General features: G+C 43.6%; 1 protein-coding gene across 1 annotated transcript in view; it reads right to left on the reverse strand.

Annotated features, from left to right (window-relative positions):
• PLEKHM3 (pleckstrin homology domain containing M3) overlaps positions 1 to 16260 on the reverse strand; it is a 180746-nt gene extending 164486 nt beyond the window's left edge. Inside the window, exon 1 of the mRNA XM_052635992.1 lies at positions 15443 to 16260. Coding sequence (XP_052491952.1) covers positions 15443 to 16037 — 595 coding nt within the window. The 5' untranslated portion in view covers positions 16038 to 16260. The remainder of the gene's footprint in view (positions 1 to 15442) is intronic.
• Positions 16261 to 24009: the final 7749 nt, after the last annotated feature.

Genomic DNA, 24009 nt, shown 5'->3' on the forward strand with positions numbered 1-24009 from the left:
AATAAAGTCTATCACTGTTTCCATTGTTTCCCCATCTATTTGCCATGAAGTGATGGGACCAGAAGCCATGATCTTCATTTTTTGAATGTTGAGTTTTAAGTCAGCTTTTTCATTCTCCTCTTTCACCTTCATCAAGAGGCTCTTTAGTTTCTCTTCGCTTTCTGCCATTAGGGTGGTGTCATCTGCATATCTGAGGTTATTGATATTTCTCCCAGCAATCTTGATTCCAGCTTGTGCTTCATCCAGGCTGGCATTTTGCATGATGTACTCTGTATAGAAGTTAAATAAGTAGGGTGACAATATACAGCCTTGACATACTCTTTTCCAGTTTTGAACCAGTCCATTGTTCCATGCCTGGTTCTAACTCTTGCTTCTTGACCTGCATACAGGTTTCTCAGGAGGCAGGTAAGGTGGTGTGGTATTCTCATCTTTCTAAGAATTTTCCACAGCTTGTTTGTGATCCATACAGTTGTGATAGGTCTTTTAAGTTTCTTTAAATCTGTAACAATTCCCTCTTTCTCTCTGTCATGGCATATATTTTGGGCTTCTCTAGTGGCTCAGAAGTAAAGAATCTTCCTGCCAATGCAGGAGATGCAGGTTCAATCACTGGGTCAGGAAGATCCCCTGGAGGAGGAAATGGAACCCCACTCCAGTACTCTTGCCTGGGAAATCCCATGGACAGAGGAGCCTGGCAGGCTACAGTCCATGGGGTCACAAGAGTCGGACACAACTTAGCAACTGAACAGCAACAATTTATTGAAGAAATTAGTTCCTTTGTCCTGTAGAATTTCGCACAGCCTGGATTTGGCTGAATGTATCCTCAGGGTATTGTTCAAATGCTCCTGTTTTCTAGGTTTACTGTCAACTGCTATATAGATCTCAAGGTCCAGGTAGATGCTCTTCTTTTTTTGTGAGAATATGCTACAGGTGGTTGTCCTGCTTGTAGGGATGTGGAGATGGATTAGGAGGGTCAGAGGCTGTTAGCCTGATCCCTCTGTTATGAATTTCTCCAGGGGCCTTCCACACGCTATAGCCACTCTCCTCCACTACCCACACTCCAGCCAGGGGACTTGCGGGGACTTTTACTACTGGCCCCACCCAACCATGGATTCTCTCTCACTGTACACCCCCGCCTAGATGTCCTTGAATCTCTTCTTGTCCAAGTTTTCCTCATATGTAAGGGCTAGTATAAAATCTCACTTCTTCCCGAGGCCTTTCCTTGTCCCCTCTAGTTGAACACAGCTGTCCTCCCCTGAAGCCACAAGGCTCTATGGCTATACCACCTTGGTGACTCATATTTCAGATACTATTTCACACTCATCAAATATGTATTAAATTATATAATATTCCAAGAAAATCAATAAGAAAGGTAAAAAAAGTTTCTGCCTCCACATTCCAGCACTCACAATCCTTCTGCCCAGACTGTAGAGTATCTGATATTGAGCTTTTAGACATTATATATATATGTAATAATAATATAAATAATAGTGAGACTTCTTCACATATATTACCATATGTAATTAAACAAAATGTGCTTCCATTTTGGTCACTTTATGCAATTTTGTTTTTAAAAAATCATGTTTTTTTAAAATGCATGTCTCAGATCACAGTTAATGAAACATTTAGGTAAACATTTAGTTTACCAAGAAAGTCTGAATGGCCTGAGTCAAGACAAGGAATGAAGTCCTAAGAATAGGACTCCCAAAGATCAGGCAATAGTTCAGAATGAAAGACAAAGAGCAACACTGTAATGTTTTCAAAGAACTCAAAAGCCTTTGTGCTGACAATATTGCAAACCAAAATTATCTGGGCAAATTTAAAGGAAACATTTAGGTTCATATAACAAGACGAATAAATGTGAAAAGAGGGCCCCACCCTCACATCCTAATAAGCACCCCGCAAAGCCCCCTCCTAATTCCATCAGTTCTGGGGCCAGAAGTTTAACGTATGAATTTTGGAGGATGCAAATATTCAGACCAGAGCACTGGTCAAACATAAATTCATGTTCAACTTCTTTTATTGCTTTAATCCAGACAATTCATTCTTTTATTCATTTCATGGATCTCAAACACAATCCCAGAACAATTTTTCCACACCTTCTTTAGTCTTTCAAACTCCAAATTCTACCATCTCTTTCTATGTACACCAGAGGGAGGGCCTTTATATATATATTACTTGGCTTCACTTCAACATTACACTAACCAATGTACTATACAAGTGTAAGACCACAGGTGGTTAAGCCAACTGGCCGAAGTTTATATCATAATTCTGTCCTAAATGTCTGGGTAACCCTGGACAAATGACGTAACAAAAGTCTCAGTTTTATCATCTTTAAAATGGGGCTATAATAGCACCTGGGCTTCCCAGGTGGTGCTAGTGGTAAAGAATCCGCCTGCTAAAGAATCCTCCTGCAGGAGATGTAAGAGATGTGGGTACAATCCCTGGGTCAGGAACATCCCCTGGAACAGGGCATGGCAACCCACTCCCAATACCCTTGCCTGGAGAATCCCATGGTGGGCTGGGATGGGCTATAATGCCTGGTGGGCTATAATCCATAGGGTTGCAAAGAGTCAGACATGACTGAAGCGACTTAGCATGCATGCATAATAGTACCTACCTCATTGTATTATTATGAAGAAGAGATCAGTAATTCTCAGAATGACGCCTGACACCTCTTAAGAATTCAATCGATCTGTTTCCTACTTCAGCTTCTGGTCTCAAAAGAAGACCAGGAAAAGCGAGTCCTTCCACCTCCACTCTGAAGGTGGAATCTCCCTCTTCTTCAGAATCTCTTCCTCTATTACATCTGAAAATTACCCCTCTATGGATCTCTTCTCCTCTTGTCTTCTAATATCCCAAAGTGTATTGTGTCTATTCTATTCCAAAGTACTCACTTGCACCTGCATCTCCTACACCTCAATCTGTCTCCTTCCTCCAGATTCTAGATGCTTCCAATGTCTCTGCTTTCTGTCCTGCACAGTCTGGCCTCTGACTACTGCTCTGACCTCACCTCGCACCATCTCACATTTCTTCTCTAACTCCAGCCAAAAGCCTCCTGTGTTTTTTGAACAAGCTGAGTGCTTTCTGGCCTTGAGGACTCTGGAGCTGCCGTGTCCTCTCTCTGGAATACCTCCTCCCAGCTCCACTGACGTCTTCATCTCCTCAGCTTTTCACCTCAAAGGTGTCATCCTCAGTGAGGCCACTGCCTCTCAGCACCTCAGCTAAAGGGCCCCTCTCAGTCTCTTATCTTACGACCTTCTTTTATTTCTTTCAAAGAACCGCTGCTCCTTGAAGACAAAGACCTGGATGTCCCTCTCACTCCCATATTAGCCGCACTGGCTCCATAAGCACTTGTTGGATGCACGCACAAAGGACTCTGCTGGGATCTGTGGGAATGCCAAATGAGTCAGCCGTTCCTTCTCTTTCACAAAAGAGAAAAGTCACTTTCTTTTACGGAGCCAGTGCTGGGAAAAGTCACTTTCTCTTTTCACTTTCACTTTTCACCAAAGAGAAAAGTCCCACTTTCTCTTCTGCCACAGTCATCCTAATTTGAGTCCCATCACTTCACATCATGATGACTGGCAGAGTTTTCTCATTTCCACCCCATCTACCAATCCTTCCATACTCTTACAGCCTGAGCAGACCCAGTAAATAGCATCTCTCTTCTTCACCCAAGTTGCAAACCAACTGAGATTGATAGAGGGTAGTCAGACTCTTAGCAATCTGAACATGAGCCAGCTGGAGGTTATAGGTTAGGGGTGTAGCCATGAACAGAATCCCAGAATTACTCAGATGGTGGCTCAGTGGTTAAAGCGTCTGCCCGCAATGCAGGAGACCTGGGTTCGATCCCTGGGTCAGGAAGATTCCCCTAGAGAAGGAAATGGCAACCCACTCCAGCATTCTTGGCTGGAGAATCCCATGGACGGAGGAACCTGATGAGCTACAGTCCACAGGGTCACAAAGAGTCGGACACAACTGAGCGACTTCACTTTCACTTCCACCTGTGAGTCACCAGCAACAATGGATCCCTGGATCCAGTGGATCACTAGATCACTCAACATAGACTTTCCCCTCCCAGGGGGCTGCTCACACAGAGCTGATGGGTGGCAAAGCACATTGAGAGGAGCAGGCCAGAATCAGTGTTTCCTTCAGAGGCTGAGTGATACACGCCTGCTTCCTCTCCTAAAGCTGCCTGAAGTTATTTCTCCCTGGGAGTGAAGTGTGCAAAGGGAGGGAGAGAGGACAAGAGCGGCATGCAGGATCTTAATTCCCCCACAAAGGATCAAACCCATGTCCCCTGCAGTAGAAGCTCAGAGTCTCAACCACTGGATCACCAGGAAGTCCATATCCTTTCAATCTTGACTCTCAAGAAATTTTCAAGTGCTTCTTGCCCAACATACCACGCTAATTCTCTCGGCCTGGCTTTGAAGGTCCTCCATAATCTTGTAGTCCATTATGAGTCCTGTTCTGGCTTAGCCTCTGACCACCCCCCACGCAGGCTGTGTTCATCTCCACCTCCACTACATACTCAACCCTCAGTGCTCATTCTTTCCTCAATGAAGACTTCTCTGACATTCTAGATCAATCAAGTCTCTTTGCTTTCCAAGTCTCTTTGCTTCATATTCTAGTATCTGACCGTGCTTAAGCCAGAAACTAGGAAGAAGTTAACTAGTTTGGGGTCTTTGTTCTCCTTAGAGTCACATGAGGGAAGTGAATTTAACAGGATGCACGTCAACTATGACACTGCCACAAATGCCCACAGCAAAGAACATGAAGAGAATGATCTACAGGAATCAAAGAGGGGCTGGGTCCTGGACATTTTATATATGGTACACAGTGCTGGCCACTGCAGTGCTCACCAATGGTCATTAACAAACTCATTCTGGGAGAAACGAACTAAGCTCAAGTGATGAGCTACTTCGGAGATCTTTCTTTGTTGGTGAAAGAGAACATCCCATTTGTTTTCCCTTCATAAACTTAGGGGAAAGGACATACTATCTGTGTAGGCTCTAGAAGAAACAGACCTGTAACATATGTGGCTATGAAGGCGTTAGATACACAGCTAGGGATCTTCTCCATCTAAGTTCTTCGTGCTGTGAGCAACAGTGATAGCGTACAAGTCAACACAGACCTGGTCAATTTTACTCTTTGGATGTGAACCTGACCAGAAGATCACAGACTCAACCTCTTTAAATTCAGAGGTTTTCTGTCTTCTCTAACAAGGATAATCTCTAGTGTTTATGAACTTTTTTTTACCCAGAAAACATTTCCAAACATCAGCTTTCAAATGATGCTCACTGTCTGCCACGGTGAGCTTCTCATTCTTGTTTCATTAATCTATAGAAATTAAGTATAAAAGAATCTCCCATACTTAGGCCACCAGATTTTAAGATAAGTGCTCTATCTTTGGGTAACACTGAATCACAGAAACCCAGAGGCAGAAGGGACTAGAAATCTCTTCAGCCCAGCCCTACCGGAGGCAGAACCTGCCAGGCACCTGGCTACTCTGTCGAGTGTCTCCCCCTTCTTTATCAAGAGAACCCTAATTGTGTTTAGGTGTGGAGATGGCTTCTCCCCACCCGCACAGAAAGTGCCATGGTTTGTTTAAAACAATTGGTAACCCCATTTTCCTTTGCCAGAGGTTGCTTTAGGGACCAGTATGGAACCCAGTTCTGACTGCTGATGGGATGCTCTTGGGGGCCTTGGAGAAAAGACCCAGACAAGGAGCCCTGCTTTTTCCCTTCCTGACTTTGGCTGCAGATACATATCTTTGGGGCTAATGCAGCCATCTTGCATCAATGAGGGAAAGAAGAGACACCACCACCTATACTGAGGACAGCAAAGAAAAAAGATGAAAAGTACCTGGATCTTTGATGACTCTGGGGCCACCAGAGGTAGGTGTCCTTAAGTATTTACTGCCTACAGTGTTTGATATGCACTATGTCCAATAGCTATCTGTTAGATGAAAAAATAAAATGATAAATGGCCTCACTCTTTATGCCACTTCTACTGAGCTGAGTATTCTATTACTTGCTTCTAAAAACATTTTAACTGATTTAACAGATTTGGAATGAGGTTCCAGGAAACAAAATGACTTGGCCAAGGGTACACCACAAAGTGTGCAAATGAGGATGGAATGCCAACCTCCAGATTTTCAATCTAGATCACACTGTGTTTTATTTGCGGTGGAGGGAATGAGTCCTACGCTTCCTCAGACTTGAGAGGCAGTTTTATAGCGTGGTTACGTGTAGCCTCCAGAGCGGGCCTGGAGCTTCTCCACTTATAGCCTGATGGCCTAGTGAGATTGCCTTTTCTAAGCCTCCACTTTCTCCTTTGTAAAATCAGGACAATATTATCTAACATATTAAATTATTATTAATATTAAATAAGATAACAGATGAATACTTCTTAGCACAGGTCTGGGCATAAAGTTAACTCACTAAATGATAGCTCTTACTGACAGTATTAATAATAACAAACCTTATTCAACTTGACTCAAGCTTTAGGTAAGGAAAACTGAAAGAGAGGGCAGGTCATTTTCATTCTGGAAACAAACAAACAAAAAAACTGTGTATCCTGATTTTCCAAGTACCAACACATAGAATTCAGCCAAACAGCCTCATAGGCTCATACCTGATACGATAGAAAGTTGTCTACAATTCATTGTGTCAAAGAACTGCCAACCTAGTGTGAAAGGTGAATGGTCAAGCAATTACCTATAATGCATGGCAGAATAAAATGTGCTGTGGAAACATGAAATAAAAGAAAAAACATAAGTGTAATTAAAAATACACAGATAGAGAACAAACTAGTTGTTATTAGAGGGGAAAGAGGTCAGGAAAGGAGAAAGATAGGTGAAGAGAGGTATGAACTAGCAGATATAAAATAAATAAGTTACAAACAATATAATGCACAGTACAGGAAATATGGCAATATTTTATAATAACTTAATATAGAGTACAGTGTATAAAAACAGTGTATCACTACTACATTGTACACCAGAAGTTAATGCAATATTGTAAGTCATCTATACTTTAATTTAAAAAAATAGAAAAAGATGGAAAGGTCTCAGAGAGGATGTGGCATTTGAACTGATCCTTGAAAGATAATGGAGGATTGTGAAAAGTGAAGAAGGCTGGGAAGGTCTTCTGGGTGAAAAGACATCATAAGCAAAGGCTAAGTTGGTTGAACACACATGACAGATTCAAAATTAGCACCGAGATGGGGGAAGAAGGGGCTTTCCTGGTGGCTCAGATGGTAAAGAATCCACCTGCAATGCAGGAGACCCAGGTTCGATCTCTGGGTTGGGAAGATCCCCTGGAGAAAGAAATGGCAACCCACTCCAGTATTCTTGCCTGGAGAATCCCATGGACAGAGGAGCCTGGCAGGCTATAGTCTATGGGGTTGCAAAGAGTCGGATATGACTGAGCAAATAATACCAGGGGTTTTTATCAGTAGGTGGGGAAGAAAGGTGCAGGTGATAAACTTAGAAAGATTATCTGGATGCTTCAGAAAATTTACACTTGATTTTTGTAAAGAATGGGGAACCAGGATTCATTTTTAAGAACAGAGTAGCATGAAAAGATCTGTGTTTTAAGAAGGTAACTCTAGATGTTTGTAAAATTAGTAACTATAGTCCTCCTTAGCCAAGAAAGATAAAATGCATTAACAGAACAGCTGCAAAAAAAGTCAAAGACACTTCATTTTCAGAGTTCCCATATAGATTTATTAGGAATCAGGATGCCAGTTGGCAATGAGGCATGTTAGGTTTCCGAAAAATATAACCAATGGAAACTATACAACCATATAAAATCAACTTTCTGTGACCTATTTTAGCAACTTCTTTGCACTGACTAATGGTGCTGAAGGGTGAATCAGAGTCAGCAAGAGCCCATGTCCTGGTGACTTCACTTGTTCTAAGCCCACAGGAATATTCCCACTTCTACTGGTTCCAAGGCTTTTGAGAAATATCATAACTGAAAAAGCAGTCAATTTAGTGTACGTCCCAAATTTGGCCTTTTTTTTTTTTCTCAAGTGAAAGATGGGGGAAAAGGGAATTGAAATGGAGCAACACAGAGCTCAGGATAAAGAAACCATCCTGCCATGGTTTTTCCAGCCCTACATAAAATCTCTGTTGAGATCTTTTCCTGAAGATCTCAGCACAAGAAACACAGGCAGAGGAATGGTACTAGGTCACCAGAGAGTGAGACTGAAGGAAACAAAACCCAGCTGACCACTACGCTTGCCAAGCAGATGAAAACGTGAACACAGCTAGGAGGGAAGCACCCGTCAGATTCGGGTTTCAGAGCTCCACAGCTAAGGCCAAGGATTTCTTTTAAACTTTTTTATTTTAAAAACTGCAACAGCAGTTCGTCCAGAAGTAGAGTTACAAGGCACACAGAAATCCTTCTGTGTAAAATAATTACAACCATGCCTATATTTCCACCGCGACTTTCCATCACTGATCTGACTACAGTAATTAGCTCCCACACAACCATGAGTCGAGGTCAGTTCAACTACATCTTAGAATCATTTTAGAGTTGGAAAAGATTATAAAGACAATTTGATCTGCTTTACTAGGTTTATAAACCAAAGGCAACAGACAAGTGATTTTTCCAAACTTATGTGGCAAGTTAGGAACAGAGGTGGGATAAAATGCTTGCAGGCCCTAAGTGAGTGTTCTTTCCATAAAGCCTCCCCTTTTCTACTACGTGTATATATTTAGAGCAATAAGTGTGTGTGTGTGTACACCTAATTTTCATATTGATAACATTCTAGTGTCCACATGTTCCTATAGGGACTTTTCATGTTCTTACCTTAATATATTTTTATATTTGGATTGTAATCCTACAGCATTACATCCTCATCTTCTCTATCCCATGGAAAATTCCCTGCTGCCTACAGCTGTACCATTTACTCAGTAAACAAAATAGGATGATAGTGGTGCAAAGGGGTAACAGGTTAAAGCAGACACTAGTTGGGAGCATGTCTGTACAGAATGAAGATTACTATAGTGCTAGGACTACACAGGAGCCATGCTGGTGGTGGAGGCAGGGCCTCTACTCAGGACTGGCTCCCAGTCTCATCTTGCTACAGCTGCCCCGGGCAACGCAGACCCTGGGATGGCAGGAGGAGAGGAGCTGGCCCTGGGGGAGCTTTGGTCTCCACCACCTACTCTGAGGTAGCTCAGTGGTAAAGAATGCGCCTGCAGTGCAGAAGACCTGGGTTCAATCCCTGGGTTGGGAAGATCCCCTGGAGAAGGGAATGGCTACCCACTCCAGTATTCTTGCCCAGAAAATCCCATGGACAGAGGGCCTTGGCAGGTACAGTCCATGGGGTCCCAAAGAGTTGGACTCCACTGAACGACTAGCACTTTCACTTTCACCGACCCTGAGGTTCTTTAGGAGTAACTGCCTGTGTTGTAAGGTGATGGATGTGTCAAACGGATGGATCATGCTTCTGTAGTGTATACGTGTATCAGATCATGACGGACACCTAAAATATCTTATAATTTTGTCAATTATACTTCGATAAAGCTGGGGGATAAAAAAGAACTGCTGCTATCTCCCTAGATCTATTCCTTCCCATCAGTTTATGACTTCACCCTTTGGACATGATAATTCCATCCTCAGATAATGCAGTCTTAACTAGGTTGGATTCAAGCTATACTCCACCCACCTTGTAGGACCCACTGGTAGGACCCTTTGTTCACTCAGCACTTAGCACAGTCTATCTTAGGTTTGCCTCTGCCTGAGGCAATGGAATCTCGAGAATGCATTTACAGGCTTCTGAGCGCAAAGAGTCGGACACGACTGAGCGACTGAACTGAACTGAGTGAGACTGAGAAAGGCAGCGGAGATGGGGCAGAACTCTGAAGCCCTCTTTCCATGGTCACAAACCAGGGGTTCGGTTTCCTTATGCTTTTCTGCATGGCTAACATTCAAGGTTGTGAAGAGCAAAGCTGCAGTCTTCCTTCTGCAGACCCACTGGTCCCCTAAAGGGCTGTGGCCAGCTCTGCAACTGTCCATGTAGTAAATGTGTTAGAGCAGGAAACAAACCTTGCTTAGCTAGACTGCTTCAGTGCGTCTCGGTTTTTCCTAACCAGTGATTCCCGAAGGGATTAATTTTAGTTGATGAACATTATCCAGGTCTGTTTCTTCCATACCACTTCCTACCCTTGACCCCAACAGGGACTGATTGCCAACACAGCTTCCAGAGTGGAGGGTTCTGGAGACAGACCTACTGGCTTCTGAAGTAGGGGTTCAGGTCTAGTTTCACGGTTTAGAGCATGGACTCTGAAGATGGAGTGCCAGGTTCAAGTTGAGGATCCACTTGTTACTAGTAGGGGGACTGTAAGCACGTTACTAAAGCTCTCTGTGCCTCAGTTTCCTCATCCTTAAAATGGAGTCAATAAAAATGAATTAAATAAGTGACTATCTGCAAAGAACTTAAAATAGTCAGTGAACAAAGTAAGTATTATTATTATTTTTTCCCTTCTCTCTCCACCCGGGCTCTCTTACTTACCCTGAGGATAACACACCAGGTGCTTAAATGTTGGCTTTGATGGTAACAAGGAGGCTATTGATATGTTTGATGTATATTGCTCTCATATATACCAAAAACCTAGCAAAGAAGTGGTCTTCAAACCCAAAGCAATAGTCTTCTATAAAGAAACATTATGAGCGAACAGGCAAAAGCTGAAGAGTGATGCAAAAAATTACCTCGCAGGACTGCCAACTACAGGACGAGCAAAGGGCAAACCACAATTACCTCCCCAGGCTCTGTGCTCCCCCAACAGCAGTCAGAAGATCCCTCTACAAAGGGCAATCGTAGCTGCAACTGTGTGACCCTGGAGTCCGAGATGGTATCCGGAGACTCCTCCACGGCCAGGACACCATTCTTCCAACACGAGGGGCTATTTTATAAGCCATATCTGTCTGATTCTCTCTTATCACAAGGAGACTACACGGCAGCCTTTGAGATGAAAGCAAATCTTCATTTTTCACTGCTGCTAAAGAACTTCACAGAAAAGACATGCAAGGTATGAGATGCTATGAGATGACCAGGCGAGGCTCTCAGAAAAGAGGGTGGAGCGGTCGTTTTTCTAGAAAGGCATAAACCCGCTAAAGAAGTTGATGTTCTTAATTTATCAGCTTTATTTCTATCAGAATTATGTTAATCTCACATGCAAATATTTGTTCTGAGCACGTATTATGTTCAGAGCCCTATATTAGGGTACTGAGGATAAAACCATGCACAGGAAACAATCCCTTCCTCAGTGACCATAAACTCTGGTGTGGAGGACAGTAAACTGTTGATGACAAGTCAGTGTGAGACAAGGGATGGTCTATTTCTCATTAATGAACCAGTGACTCACTGTGAGAAAGTACAGTGCAGGAAGACCAATTGAAGAAATATTTATTGTGAGGTCATTTTATGAAACTGACTATGCCAGGAGAAACCAGGAGTGACTGGCAGGATCACTTTGATTCTCATGGATGAGTTTCAAATTCAATTATAATACTAGTAATATTACTAAACGTTTAAGACATTTATTAAGTGTTTGAAAGTGAAAGTGTTAGTTGCTCTCTCGTGTCTGACTCTCTGTGATCCCACGGACTGTAGCCCACCAGGCTCCTCTGTCCATGGGATTTCCCAGGCAAGAATACTGGAATGGGTTACCGTTACCTTCTCCAGGGGATCTTTCAGACCCAGGGATTAAACTCAGGTCTCCTGCATTGGAGGCAGATTCTTTACTGTCTGAGCCACTAGGAAAGACTTCAGTGTTTACTTTGTGCCAAACATGGTTATGAGAAGCACTTTAGATCTTTTAACCCCTTTAATGCTCACAAGATACTGAGGTAAATACTACTATTATCCCATGCTTTATGGCCAAAAAAATAAAGGCTCAGAGAGGTTAAGAAACTTGCCCTATGTTACACATCAAGTAAATACTGAAACAAGGAAGGAAACTCTTAACAGTCTAGACCTGGAGTCATTTTTTTAATACGCTTGCTACTTTGTCAGACCAGAAGGCCTTCTTCAGACAGGCTTGCCCATTAGCCAAATAGCTCTTACTATACCTCAGCTGCGCACTGCCCTCAATATGCCAAAATCTGAGTTGCTTTATACCCAGAGCAATGTTTATCCTCGGTAAGGCTCAAAAGCCCAGTTGCTGCTGCTGCTGCTGCTAAGTCGCTTCAGTCGTGTCTGACTCTGTACGACCCCACAGACGGCAGCCCACCAGGCTCCCCCGTCCCTGGGATTCTCCAGGCAAGAACACTAGAGTGGGCTGCCATTTCCTTCTCCAATGCATGAAAGTGAAAAGTGAAAGTCAAGCTGCTCAGTCGTATCCGACTCTTAGCAACCCCATGGACTGCAGCCTACCAGGCTCCTCTGCCCATGGGATTTTCCAGGCAAGAGTACTGGAGTGGGGTGCCACTGTCTTCTCCGAAAAGCCCAGTTAGTCACTGCCAAATGAGGTGGAAGACACAGAGGCCCTACCTAATAAAGAAGACCCTCAGGCGTATTGTTAGGAAGGAAAGGGAAGGGATGGGGGTGGGCAAAAAAGGAGGAAGGGGCAGCTGAGGAGAAACCCACTACTGGAAAGTCTCTAAGCTACTCAGACGAGCTCAGAGAAGGATCCAGAAAAGAGTAAAAAATCAACTGGAGAAGACTACAAAGTAATACAGCCCATAAGTAAGGGAGAGACACAGAGATAAGGGCTGGACACAAAACCAGGCTGCCCTCATCAATGGAAACCCCCCTCACTAAAGTTTATTTCTTCTGAGGAGCCCTCAACCTCTCGTTACCCTGTCAGCTTTTACAGCTGAACTGGAGGATGTGAGGAGGATGGGCTCTTTTCTGGACCCTGAACTTCCAAGCGCCTGTGGGACACTCCAGCAGAGATGCCCCAGGCAGTGGGATGTGTAAGTCTGAGACTCAAGAATGAGGCCTGGCCTCATCCCAAACCTCCTGGGTCCTCAGCTCCAGCTCTGGCCAAGACACCACAGTACCTTCCTCGGCTTTGGCCATACTCCTTCAGGAGGAACAACTGCTGCAGTCTGGATGGCTGCTTTCAAAGATTTTAAAGCGAAGTTCATTCAAAGATCTTGGCTGATTTTGACAAGGATGTACCTGGGTGCTGACACCACACCCCCCCAACCCCGCAACTCCAAATGCAGTGAGAATTACAGCTGACAGAGTGGGTGACCGGTCACCAATCTAACTCTTCTCCACACACCCTCCCCACCAGCCCAAGAATGAGCGGCCAGTGGGCCCTGCTTACCCCTGCCCTCAACTGAGTGAGCAACACAAACAAGATTTATATCTCCTGTTCTCCACAGCGTGCCAGACAGAAAAGACGTCAGAAACCTGGCAGGTCATTTCCCAACTTTATTAATTCCTGATAGAATGTGTATTCCATGGATACCCAAAAGCTGGCCACGTGATATAACATCAATACCTGCAAAGGCCATTTGTTACAGTTTGCTTTTCAAACTGAATGGTAATTCAGTTCTTATATTTCAACATAATACCCAAATTTTTTTAAATTGAGAATTAAAAAGTAAAGATCATGGTCCATCATATCCTCAAGGGAGCAGCTAAGGAAGGTTTTCTCTTTAGGTTCCTTTAGAGAATTTGAGGAAGGCCAGTTTTTGCATTTACAATCTAGACAAGATAGGAAAAATAAAACTGTAGATACGACGTCCTAACTTGAGTTATGCCAGGGATTTAGAATGGTTACAGGGGGTTAGTGATTTTTAAAAAAATCTACGTGTACTTCAAGAAACTAAACAAGAACTGAGCTTGCTTACTAATCAATGAGTACAATTGTTTACACAGCATGGGTGTGTATTCAGTCGCTCAGTCATGTCCAACTCTTTTGTGACCCCATAGACTACAGCTCTCGAGGCTCTTCCATCCATGGAATTTTCCAGGCAAGAATACTGACGTGAGTTACCATTTCCTCCTCCAGGGGATCTTCCTGACCCAGGGACAGAACCCACATCTTCTGCATTGGAAGGTGGATTCTTTACCACTGAGCCACCTGGGAAGCCACTTGTACATGAGCCCAAGGCAAAACTCTCATTCTTAAATAAATAAATACATGTAACACTAAAACAGAAACAAAGTGCCAAAAGAAGTCTCCCCAGTTAACTGAGCAGAAGCCATCTACACTAGGGCTTCCAAGGTGGTGCTAGCGGTAAAGAACCCATAGCCGACGCAGGACACATAAGAGATGTGGGTTTCATCCCTGGGTCAGGAAGATCCCCTGGAGGAGGGCAGGGCAACTGGCTCCAATATTCTTGCCTGGAGAATCCCATGGACAGGGGAGTCTGGAGGGCTACAGCCCATGGGGTCACAAAGAGTAGGACACGACTGAAGCCACTTAGCATGCACGCATCTAAATAAAGAGGTTATGCAAAGTAGTTGAAGAATCATTAGTAATAAATGTTTACTGTATAAATGTATAAAGCCTGTATAAATGAGGTTATCATCAGGAAAAATGCTGAAAGAGAGAGATGGTTTGTTGTGTCTCACAGAAGAGCAAGTTCACATGTTCATATGTACATGTGCTCGTATCCATGGCCACGTGTGTATGCATATAAAACAAGAGGAAAAGGAACTTGGGGCCTAAACCATGAGGTCCTAAGCAACCTTTTCACACTGTTCCTCCCACGATCATCATGAGAACCTTTGGTCTCCTTGAGGGTCAGCCCGCTCTCCTCTGTCTGTCCCTCTGTCCACACCATAATCCTGACCGAGAGTCCTCCCGCTGCCACTCTCTTTCTGCAACATAGTGTCCTTCAAGGTCCAGCTCAAGTTCCACGATGTCTCACTACCCTTTTCTGACAAGTCCAGCCCAAAGCGTCCTCCCCTCCCTCTATCTTCTTACAATCAGTGTCACTCGCTCTTTAAAAAAAAAAATCCCAACAATATAAAGTAAAAAGAAAGTTCCCTTCCAGGTGTTTCAGTTGAGTATCTCCTTTCTCTCACCACTGGGTGTCTTCCTGAGTCTTTGGGAGTGTCTGATCCCCTCAGCCTAAAGAGAAGTTCTTTAGGGCAGGGACTGTGGCTTCATACAAGCCTTCGTAGCATAAGACTGATGCTTATGACCTGATAAACATCTATTGATGTGAATAAGTGGTATCATGCAATGTCAAAGGAAAGTACTGCCTTAATTACGGGAACATTCTGATTCTAACAAACAAGATTAGGAAAGAGAATTAACCACAGTTATCCTTTCACTTAGTACCTCCTAGAACAATAATAAGACTGGAGACTTCAGATAAGGTAAGTGTGGAAGCAAATGGAAGAAGGGGCTTAAGTAGGCAAAGACAGACATGGGCAGTGGAGAGGCAGACTTTCATGAGGCAGATGCAAGAGAGACAAAGCAAAATCAACCACTGTTCAATAGCAGTCAGCTATGAAGACATACCTGTGTTTCCTTGAGCATCTTCTACCCTGTTTGATGAGGACAACAGAAAAGAAGGCCTGGCGAAGTGAGGACCCTGAAGAGATACTTCTTGCTGCAGAGGCATGGTTTTGAGGACCACCCTCCAGTCCACCTGGGTAATATCTGACCTTGATCGAGCATGCCCAGGCTTAAAAGTAGAGGTCTCATCCAATAAGTCATTCACAGAACGAGGCCTGTCTCTCCGACGCTGACAGATGTTGAAAAAATTAAAAGTGGATGCTTCCTTTTGTTCCATCCAGGATAGATTATCTGGGGTCGTCCCCTTCTGGACCATAAACTGTTCTTTGGCAGGGAAGACATTTGGAACTTTGGTGTCTAAGAGTCTGGTCTTACAATGGTCCCAGATCATGCCCCCCTGGCCCAAGGAGGTGACATTTCTGATAGCACCATTGTCTATGTTACCGAGGACCTCCCGCCCCACCAGTTCAGGGACTTCTTGGATCCCATAAACCTCCGCTTGCTGCACAGCCTTTTCGAGCTTATTGTCAAAAGTATTAAAGAAATCCTCGGTCACTTCCAAGGCTGGGCTAATATCATCCACTTCCAAAGCTTCCATGTCATAGGCTCCAAGGGGCCAAAGCCTCCTACACTGGTTCAGGAAAGGGCTTCATGAACATTCACCCAAAGAGGAGAAGAGTTTTGGGCAACAGAGTTCTGGAAGCAACTGGAAGGAACTTTCATTCAGCTGCCCGGAACAGGTCAAGCACAAGGGTGGCTGATTTTCTGAACATGAAAAGCATTTTCTAGATGATAACAGTCATCAACAAAGATACTGGGAGACAAATATTCCTTTGAGAATACTCTTCAGGGAGACCACTGTCAAGACAACAGGAAGTGTTTGTCAAAGCAACGTCATGACCATCTTTGATTTCCTGTAAGAAAATAAAGAGAACAACATTGGCACACGGTTCATTGTATTCTACACATACGAATCCGCCCAGTTACATCCTCATCTTGACATCTCTTCCTTGGCAGTCATGCCCAATTGTGGACAACACCCAGAAGTTCTACTGTTAAGAGTACACATCTCTACTTTGTGTTAAAACTTACACAGAGCAGCGTGGGACTCCTGATGAGCGGAATTAAAGTCAAGAGCTTTTACTCACACAGAGAAGCCTTTTATAGCAGGTGTGAAAAGACTGCCCTGGCAAATCTCTGTTGATACTGACCTAAAATAGTAAGCAAAAGAGACTAGGAATTCTGTGACTGGACCTTTATCATAATCAGTCTGAAAGTCATAATTGCATGAGTCTTTTCACAAACTTTGAAAGCACTGATGGTTTGATCAGCTCAAAGGTGCAAAGGGGAAGCAGAGAGGAAGAATGGCCCTTCTTCTTCTGAATGTTACTGCGCTATGCTTCCTACGTTTGGATGACGTAATGCCTGAAGATGACTCTGGACAATTTTTCCAGTCAGCTTGCAAAAAGGTTTTAGTGTTCAAACTCCCTGAGGCTTTGAGGATTGCCTATGTGTAGGTTCGGGAGATTCCCTGGTGGCTCAGATGGTAAAGCGTCTGCCAGCAATGCAGGGGACCTGGGTTCAATCCCTGGGTCGGGAAGATCCCCTGGAGAAGGAAATGGCAGCCCACTCCAGTACTCATGCCTGGAAAATTCCATGGATGGAGAAGCCTGGTGGGCCACAGCCCATGGGGTCGCAAAGAGTCGGACACGACTGAGCAACTTCACTTTCTCTATATGTAGGTTCAACCTTGGGGCTGGGCGGAAAGAACCCTAACACTACCTCACTCTCTGAGATACCTAGATCCTCGAAGCCAGGCCAAATGAGAACAGCAATGCTGTCCAATATGGAGGACACTAGCCATACATGGCTATTGAAATTTAACTTTATTAAAAATCAAATAAAGTTCTTCAGTCACACTAGCCACATTTCACATGCTCAACATACACCTTTGTATCTTTACCAAAAAACGAACAAACAAAACAACTAGGTAAGCTCTGTCTTCCTTAACTACTTACAAGTAGATAAAACCAGGCAATTAGCAACACCTTTGCAAGCTGCTATAAAGGTACATAAATGTGCTTTTTTCTCTAAAACTGCACAATTTCTGTGGTACACTAAAATCATTTTTAGCACGTAGGCCATGAAATCATTGTATTTAAATCAACAGCACTAATCTATTTTGCTTAATGTGTTAAGCTAGTATATACAGCCTTTTATTTTAAATGTATCAAGGTGTGCAGGTTATAGGACCTTGGTGGCTAACCTCTTGTAAACTGATAATGACTGTGAATTTATCTACTTTTTAGATTTTGATTTTTATTATGTTGGCAAGGAACTGACTGAAAATCAGTTCTAACATTTTTCTAGTTGCAAACAGGGTTTTGTTTGCTGTGTCTATGCTAAGCCTGAGTCTCCGGAATTTTATAGCAGTTTTACTACTTCTGTAATTTTGGAACTTGTAATTTTCAGTTTCATCTTGTACACCAGAGGCTAAGAAAAAAATATAGAATAAATCTTAAAAATTTTAGTTCTTTATTGACTAAAATTCTAAATGAACATCATAAAGTATGTTTCTCACTTTACAGAAGAGACATTAAGGTGCAGAGCACAAAGCTATTCACCTAAGATTCTATTTTGAATACTCCTTTCCTTACCCAGTGCTTAAAATTCAATCTTTATATATACTAGAAAGCATAAATACCTTCAAATTGACTTTAAAATAAAAAAATCAAAATGTCTAGGAATATACTCGTGTGTTCCCTGCTTTGGTATTTGCAAGCTGGTTCAGTTCAGTTCAGTTCAGTTGAATCGCTCAGTCGTGTCCGACTCTTTGCAACCCCATGGACCACAGCACGCCAGGCCTCCCTGTCCATCACCAACTCCCAGAGCCTACCCAAAGTCATGTCCATTGAGTTGGTGATGCCATCCAACCATCTTATCCTCTGTGATCCCCTTCTCCTCCCACCTTAGACCTTTCCCAGCATCAGGGACTTTTCCAATGAGTCAGCTCATCGCATCAGGTGGCCAAAGTACTGGAGTTTCAACTTCAACATCAGTCCTTCCAATGAACACTCAGGACTGATCTCCTTTAGGATGGACGGGTTGGATCTCCTTGCAGTCCAAGGGACTCTCAAGAGTCTTCTCCAACACCACAGTTCAAAACCATCAATTCTTCAGTGCTCAGCTTTCTTTATCATCCAACTCTCACATCCATACATAACTACTAGAAAAACCATAGCCTTGACTAGACGGACCTTTGTTGGCTAAGAAATGTCTCCACTTTTTAATATGCTGTCTAGGTTGGTCATAACTTTCCTTCTAAGGAGTAAGCATCTTTTAACTTCATGGCTGCAGTCACCATCTGCAGTGATTTTGGAGCCCAAAAAAATAAAGTCTGACACTGTTTCCACTGTTTCCCCATCTATTTCCCATGGAGTGATGGGACCGGATGCCATAATCTTCGTTTTCTTAATGTTGAGCTTTAAGCCAACTTTTTCACTCTCCTCTTTCACTTTCATCAAGAGGCTCTTTAGTTCTTCTTCACTTTCTGCCATAAGGGTGGTGTCATCTGCATATCTGAGGTTATTGATATTTCTCCCAGCAATCTTGATTCCAGCTTGTGCTTCATCCAGCCCAGCGTTTCTCATGATGTACTCAGCATATAAGTTAAATAAGCAGGGTGACAATATACAGCCTTGACGTACTCCTTTTCCTATTTGGAACCAGTCTGTTATTCCATGTCCAGTTCTAACTGTTGCTTTCTGACCTGCATAAAGTTTTCTCAAGAGGCAGGTCAGGAGGTCTGATATTCCCATCTCTTTCAGAATTTTCCACAGTTTATTGTGATCCACACAGTCAAAGGCTTTGGCATAGTCAATAAAGCAGAAATAGATGCTTTTCTGGAACATATAACCACTGCTGGCCAGCACTGCTCGTTTGTAGAACACTTCATCGCAATGCATTCCAAATTTGTAAACTCGTAGACAAGGTAGGGGCCTTTAAGATCATCCTTGCAACCCCAATCCTCTATAGAAAGGGACACTGAGGCCCAGAGAGAGTAAGAGGTCCCAAGAATACTTCGAATGCAATGCCTCATTTAACCCTCATTAAGGGCAGTAACAACTCAACTTGAGAACCACTTCAGTGCTGTTTACCCAGGGATTCTAGAAACCACTCATCTACCCATCCATTCATGATTCATTAAGGTCACGATAGATAAAAGATGCTGACGATGGAAAGATGAATCAAATACACTCTGGCCCTAGACTCATGGTCTATCATGATGAGCCTAAGAAAATAAGTCCAAAACACTCCCTTGATAGAGAATGGAAACAGATTTGGTGGGGGAAGGGGGGAAGGGGTCACTTGACAGCAAGGGTGAGGGAGAGATTAAGGATGTGCCCTTTGAGTTGAGCCTAAAGAACTTAGATGGTATTTGCCAGGATAGCTCGGAAGAAATTAGGAAGAGTAAATCACCTTTCAGTTAGCAAGGGATTTTCAAGTTCATCATATAAAATGACTTTTCATAGGCAGTGGGGTGAGCAATATAGTAGAGTATAGCAAGCAAGCTAGCAGATCCAGAGTCAGATCTAGCTCTGAATCCTAATTCTGTCTCACTCTAGCTATGTAATTTGGGATAAGATTTCCCTGACCCACTCCTACTCCAACCCAGGTCCTTGGGACTAATCTGTTCTTCCTATTCTAAGAATTTCATTTTTGGTGCTTTCCACTGCTTCTGTCCGGAACCTACACAGCTATTTTCTTTGTTTTCTGATGTAAACATGCATTCACTGTGTACCCCAGGATTTCCAGGCCACTCTTCTGCTCCTCAATCCTCCTCTTAGTCACACAAGCCTTTTAGTTCCTCCTCCAAGGTTTACCTTTTGGATCTCCAGGCCTGCACTGGGGCTGATCCCATTGCCAGAGGAGTTATGCCCTCCTGGACTCTTCTGCTCATCACATCAATGCCTAATCATCTTTGAGGGTCCAACCTAACACCAAGTGACGGATCTGCACTCTCTAAAGAGGGCCACAACAATAGTTCCTATCCCACGTGCTTTTCTGCAATGAGAACTTGCTACTTCCCCATCAGAAAGAGTGCTTACTTTTCCTCTCCAGAGAATGTAGGCGAGGCTTGTGATGTTTCGATCGCTACTGTGTGGCAGAAATGATACTGAGCCACTGGAGGTGCAGCCCTGAATGGGCCTGGCAGCTTCCTCTTCCTATTTCTTGGAGCTCTAGGCCAATTAGACAGAAAGTCCAGGCTACTCTGCTGGAGGGAGGGGCCAAGTGTTAGAGCACAGAGGCACCAGACACATGAGGGAAAAGCTATCTTGAATGGCAGCCTAATTGAGCTCTACGATGCTTCTAGCCCCAGTCAGTATCACGATCCCAAAAGAGAATTTTCCAGCTGAGTCAGTTATCCCAGACCCATGAGAGAAAATAAATTGTTTTAAGACACTAAATTTCAGAGTATTTTGCCACACTGCAAACAATTATTAGGACTCATCGCTTCCTTAGGGAAGCATTCTTTGGTGTCCCAGACTAGGTTAACTGTCCTTGTTTAAGGATACAAGGGCCTTGGTTCAGAAGAACACCAGCAGTTCTGTAAGTTATATACATGACATCCATAATTACTAGTTTTGATGTCAATATCCCCTCAGACAGCAATTTTGTTCACCTATGGGCCCCCTAAACACAGTTGAGGTCCAACAAAGTATTTGTTGAATAAATGAATGACAGGAAAGGAGCAGGGCACAACATTTAATGAATGGCAGAGCCTCAGGACATGACATACTGATTAGAACCAGTCATGTCCAACTCTTTGAGACCCTGAATTCTCCAGGCCAGAATACTGGAGTCGGTAGCCTTTCCCTTCTCCATGGGATCTTCCCAACCCAGGGACTGAACCCAGGTCTCCCGCATTGCAGACGGATTCTTTACCAGCTGAGCCATAAGGGAAGCCCAAGAATATTGGAGTGGGTAGCCTATCCCTTCTCCAGCAGATCTTCCTGGCTCAGGAATCACACCGGGGTCTCCTGCATTGCAGGCAGATTCTTTACCAACTGAGCTATAAGGGAAGCTCTTTTAAACAATTAAATAATAATAAATAAATAAAATTATTTTTGAATGGCTAACTTTAGAATCATGACATTGTTTTCTTTTCCTCTTTTTCTTTCGTCAGTATTCAGACAGGAAAGGAGCAGGGCACAGCCTTTAAAAGAATGACATAGCCTGAGAACACAGCACACTGATTAGAATCAATTAGGCCCAAGATGGCAGACCTTGTCAACTTCCACTAGACCTTGAGCCTCAGTATACGCTCACTGTAACATGACGATGATGACAACAAAGACGTGTGTGCTCAGTCATGTCCAATTCTTCGTGACCCCATGGACTGCAGCCTGCCAGGCTCCTCTGTTCATGGGATTTTCCAGGCATGAATACTAGAGTGGGTTGCCATTACACCCTCCAGGGGAACTTCCTGACCCAGGGATTGAACCTGCATCTTCTGCAATGGCAGGCAGATTCTCTACCACTGTGCCCCCTGGGAAGCTCCCATTTGTAACATATCAGCACGCTAAATGACACACCTACAAGGCCAACCATGAAGGTCAAAAAGTGGACAGTGGTCCAATTCCTAGAAGTTTTGGAAAGGAAGCCTTTCCCTTCTCCAGGAGATCTTCCTAACCCAGGGATCAAACCCAGGTCTCCTGCATTGCAGGTAGATTTTTTACCAGCTGAGCCACCAGAGAAGCCCAAGAATACTGGAGTGTGTAGCCTATCCCCTCACTAGGGAATCTTACCAACCCAGGAATCGAACCAGGATCTCCTGCATTGCAAGCAAATTCTTTACCAACTGAGCTATCAGGGAAGCCCCATTTGTAACATATCAATAAATGACACACCTACAAGCACCGTGACAGTTCCAAGGCCAACCATGAAGGTCAAAAAGTGGACAGTGGCCCAGTCCCCGAAGTTCCCACCCCTTCCCCAAAATAGCTGGAACACTCCTCCCACTCAATAGCCTATAAAAGTTCCCATCCCTATAAAAACTGACAACTCCATACCCTGGTGCCTCTCTTGACTTCTGAGATGATTCACACTCTGTCTACGGAGTATGTTATCTCCCGGAATAAACCCTCTTTCACTTTACTATGGCTCTCTCTTGAATTCTCTCTTCTGTGAAGGCAAGAAGCCACACTTGGTGGCCATGGCAGAGACTTGGACATGACCTAGGATATGACCCACTCTCTTTCCTGAAATAGTCCCTCTGACAGCCTTCTCATCACATAATGATTATCTCCAGCAATAAATAATAGAGGTACTGCTTTAACAACTGCCCAAAAAAATTACTCTTTAGTGTAATAAATGCATTAATACGAGAAATACAGCTTTTGCCTGCATTTGCTGCGGTGATTTATTCATTCCATAAATATTTACTAAAGCAACACCTGTGTTCTAGGCACTGGTGATACAACAGTAAACAAGACAAACATAAATCCTGTCCTTGTGGAGCTTTTATCCTAGTGGTCAAAGTGAATCAAAGTTACTCAGTTGTGTCTGACTCTTTGTGACCCCATGGACAGTAGCCCGCTAGGCTATTGTGTCCATGGGAATTCCCAGGCAAGAATACTGGAATGGGTTACCATTCCCTTCTCCAGGGGATCTTCCCGACCCATGGATAGAACCCGGGTCTCCCACATTGCAGGTGAATTCTTTACTGCCTGAGCCACCAGGGAAGTCCCATATCCTGGTGGAGCACTTACTATTTAGACACTGTTCTAAATGCCTTCAGTGTCTTTGCTGTTGTCATTCAGTCACTCAGTCGTGTCCGACTCTTTGTAACCACACAGACTGCAGCACACCAGGCTTCCCTGTCCATCACCAACTCCTGGAACTTGCTCAAATTCATGTCCATCAAGTCAGTGATGCCATCCAACCATCTCGTCCTCTGTCATCCCTTTCTCTTCCTACCTTCAATCTTTCCCAGCATCAGGGTTTTTTCTAATGAGTCAGTTTTTCGCATCAGTAGCCAAAGTACTGGAGTTTCAGCTTTAGCATCAGTCCTTCCAATGAATATTCAGGATTGATCTCACTTAGGATTGACTGGTTTGATCTCCTTGCAGTCCAACGGACTCTCAAGAGTTTTCTCCAACACCACAGTTCAAAAGCATCAATTTTCCAGCTTTCTTTATGGTCCAACTCACATCTATACATGACTACTGGAAAAACCATAGTTTGATTAGACAGACCTCTGTTGGCAAAGTAACGTCTCTGCTTTTTAATATGCTGTCTAGGTTAGTCATAGCTTTTCTTCCAAGGAGCAAGCATCTTTTAATTCATGGCTGCAGTCACCATCTGCAGTGATTTTGGAGCCAAAAAAAAAAGTCTGTCACTGTCTCTATTGTTTTCCCATCTATTTACCATGAAGTGATGGGACCAGATGCCTTGATCTTAGTTTTCTGAATGTTGCGTTTTAAGCCTACTTTTTCACTCTTCTCTTTCACTTTCATCAAGAGGCTCTTTAGTTCTTCTTCACTTCCTGCCATAAGGGTGGTGTTATC

This window comes from Budorcas taxicolor, chromosome 2, assembly GCF_023091745.1.
Source record: "Budorcas taxicolor isolate Tak-1 chromosome 2, Takin1.1, whole genome shotgun sequence".
Lineage (NCBI taxonomy): Eukaryota > Metazoa > Chordata > Mammalia > Artiodactyla > Bovidae > Budorcas > Budorcas taxicolor.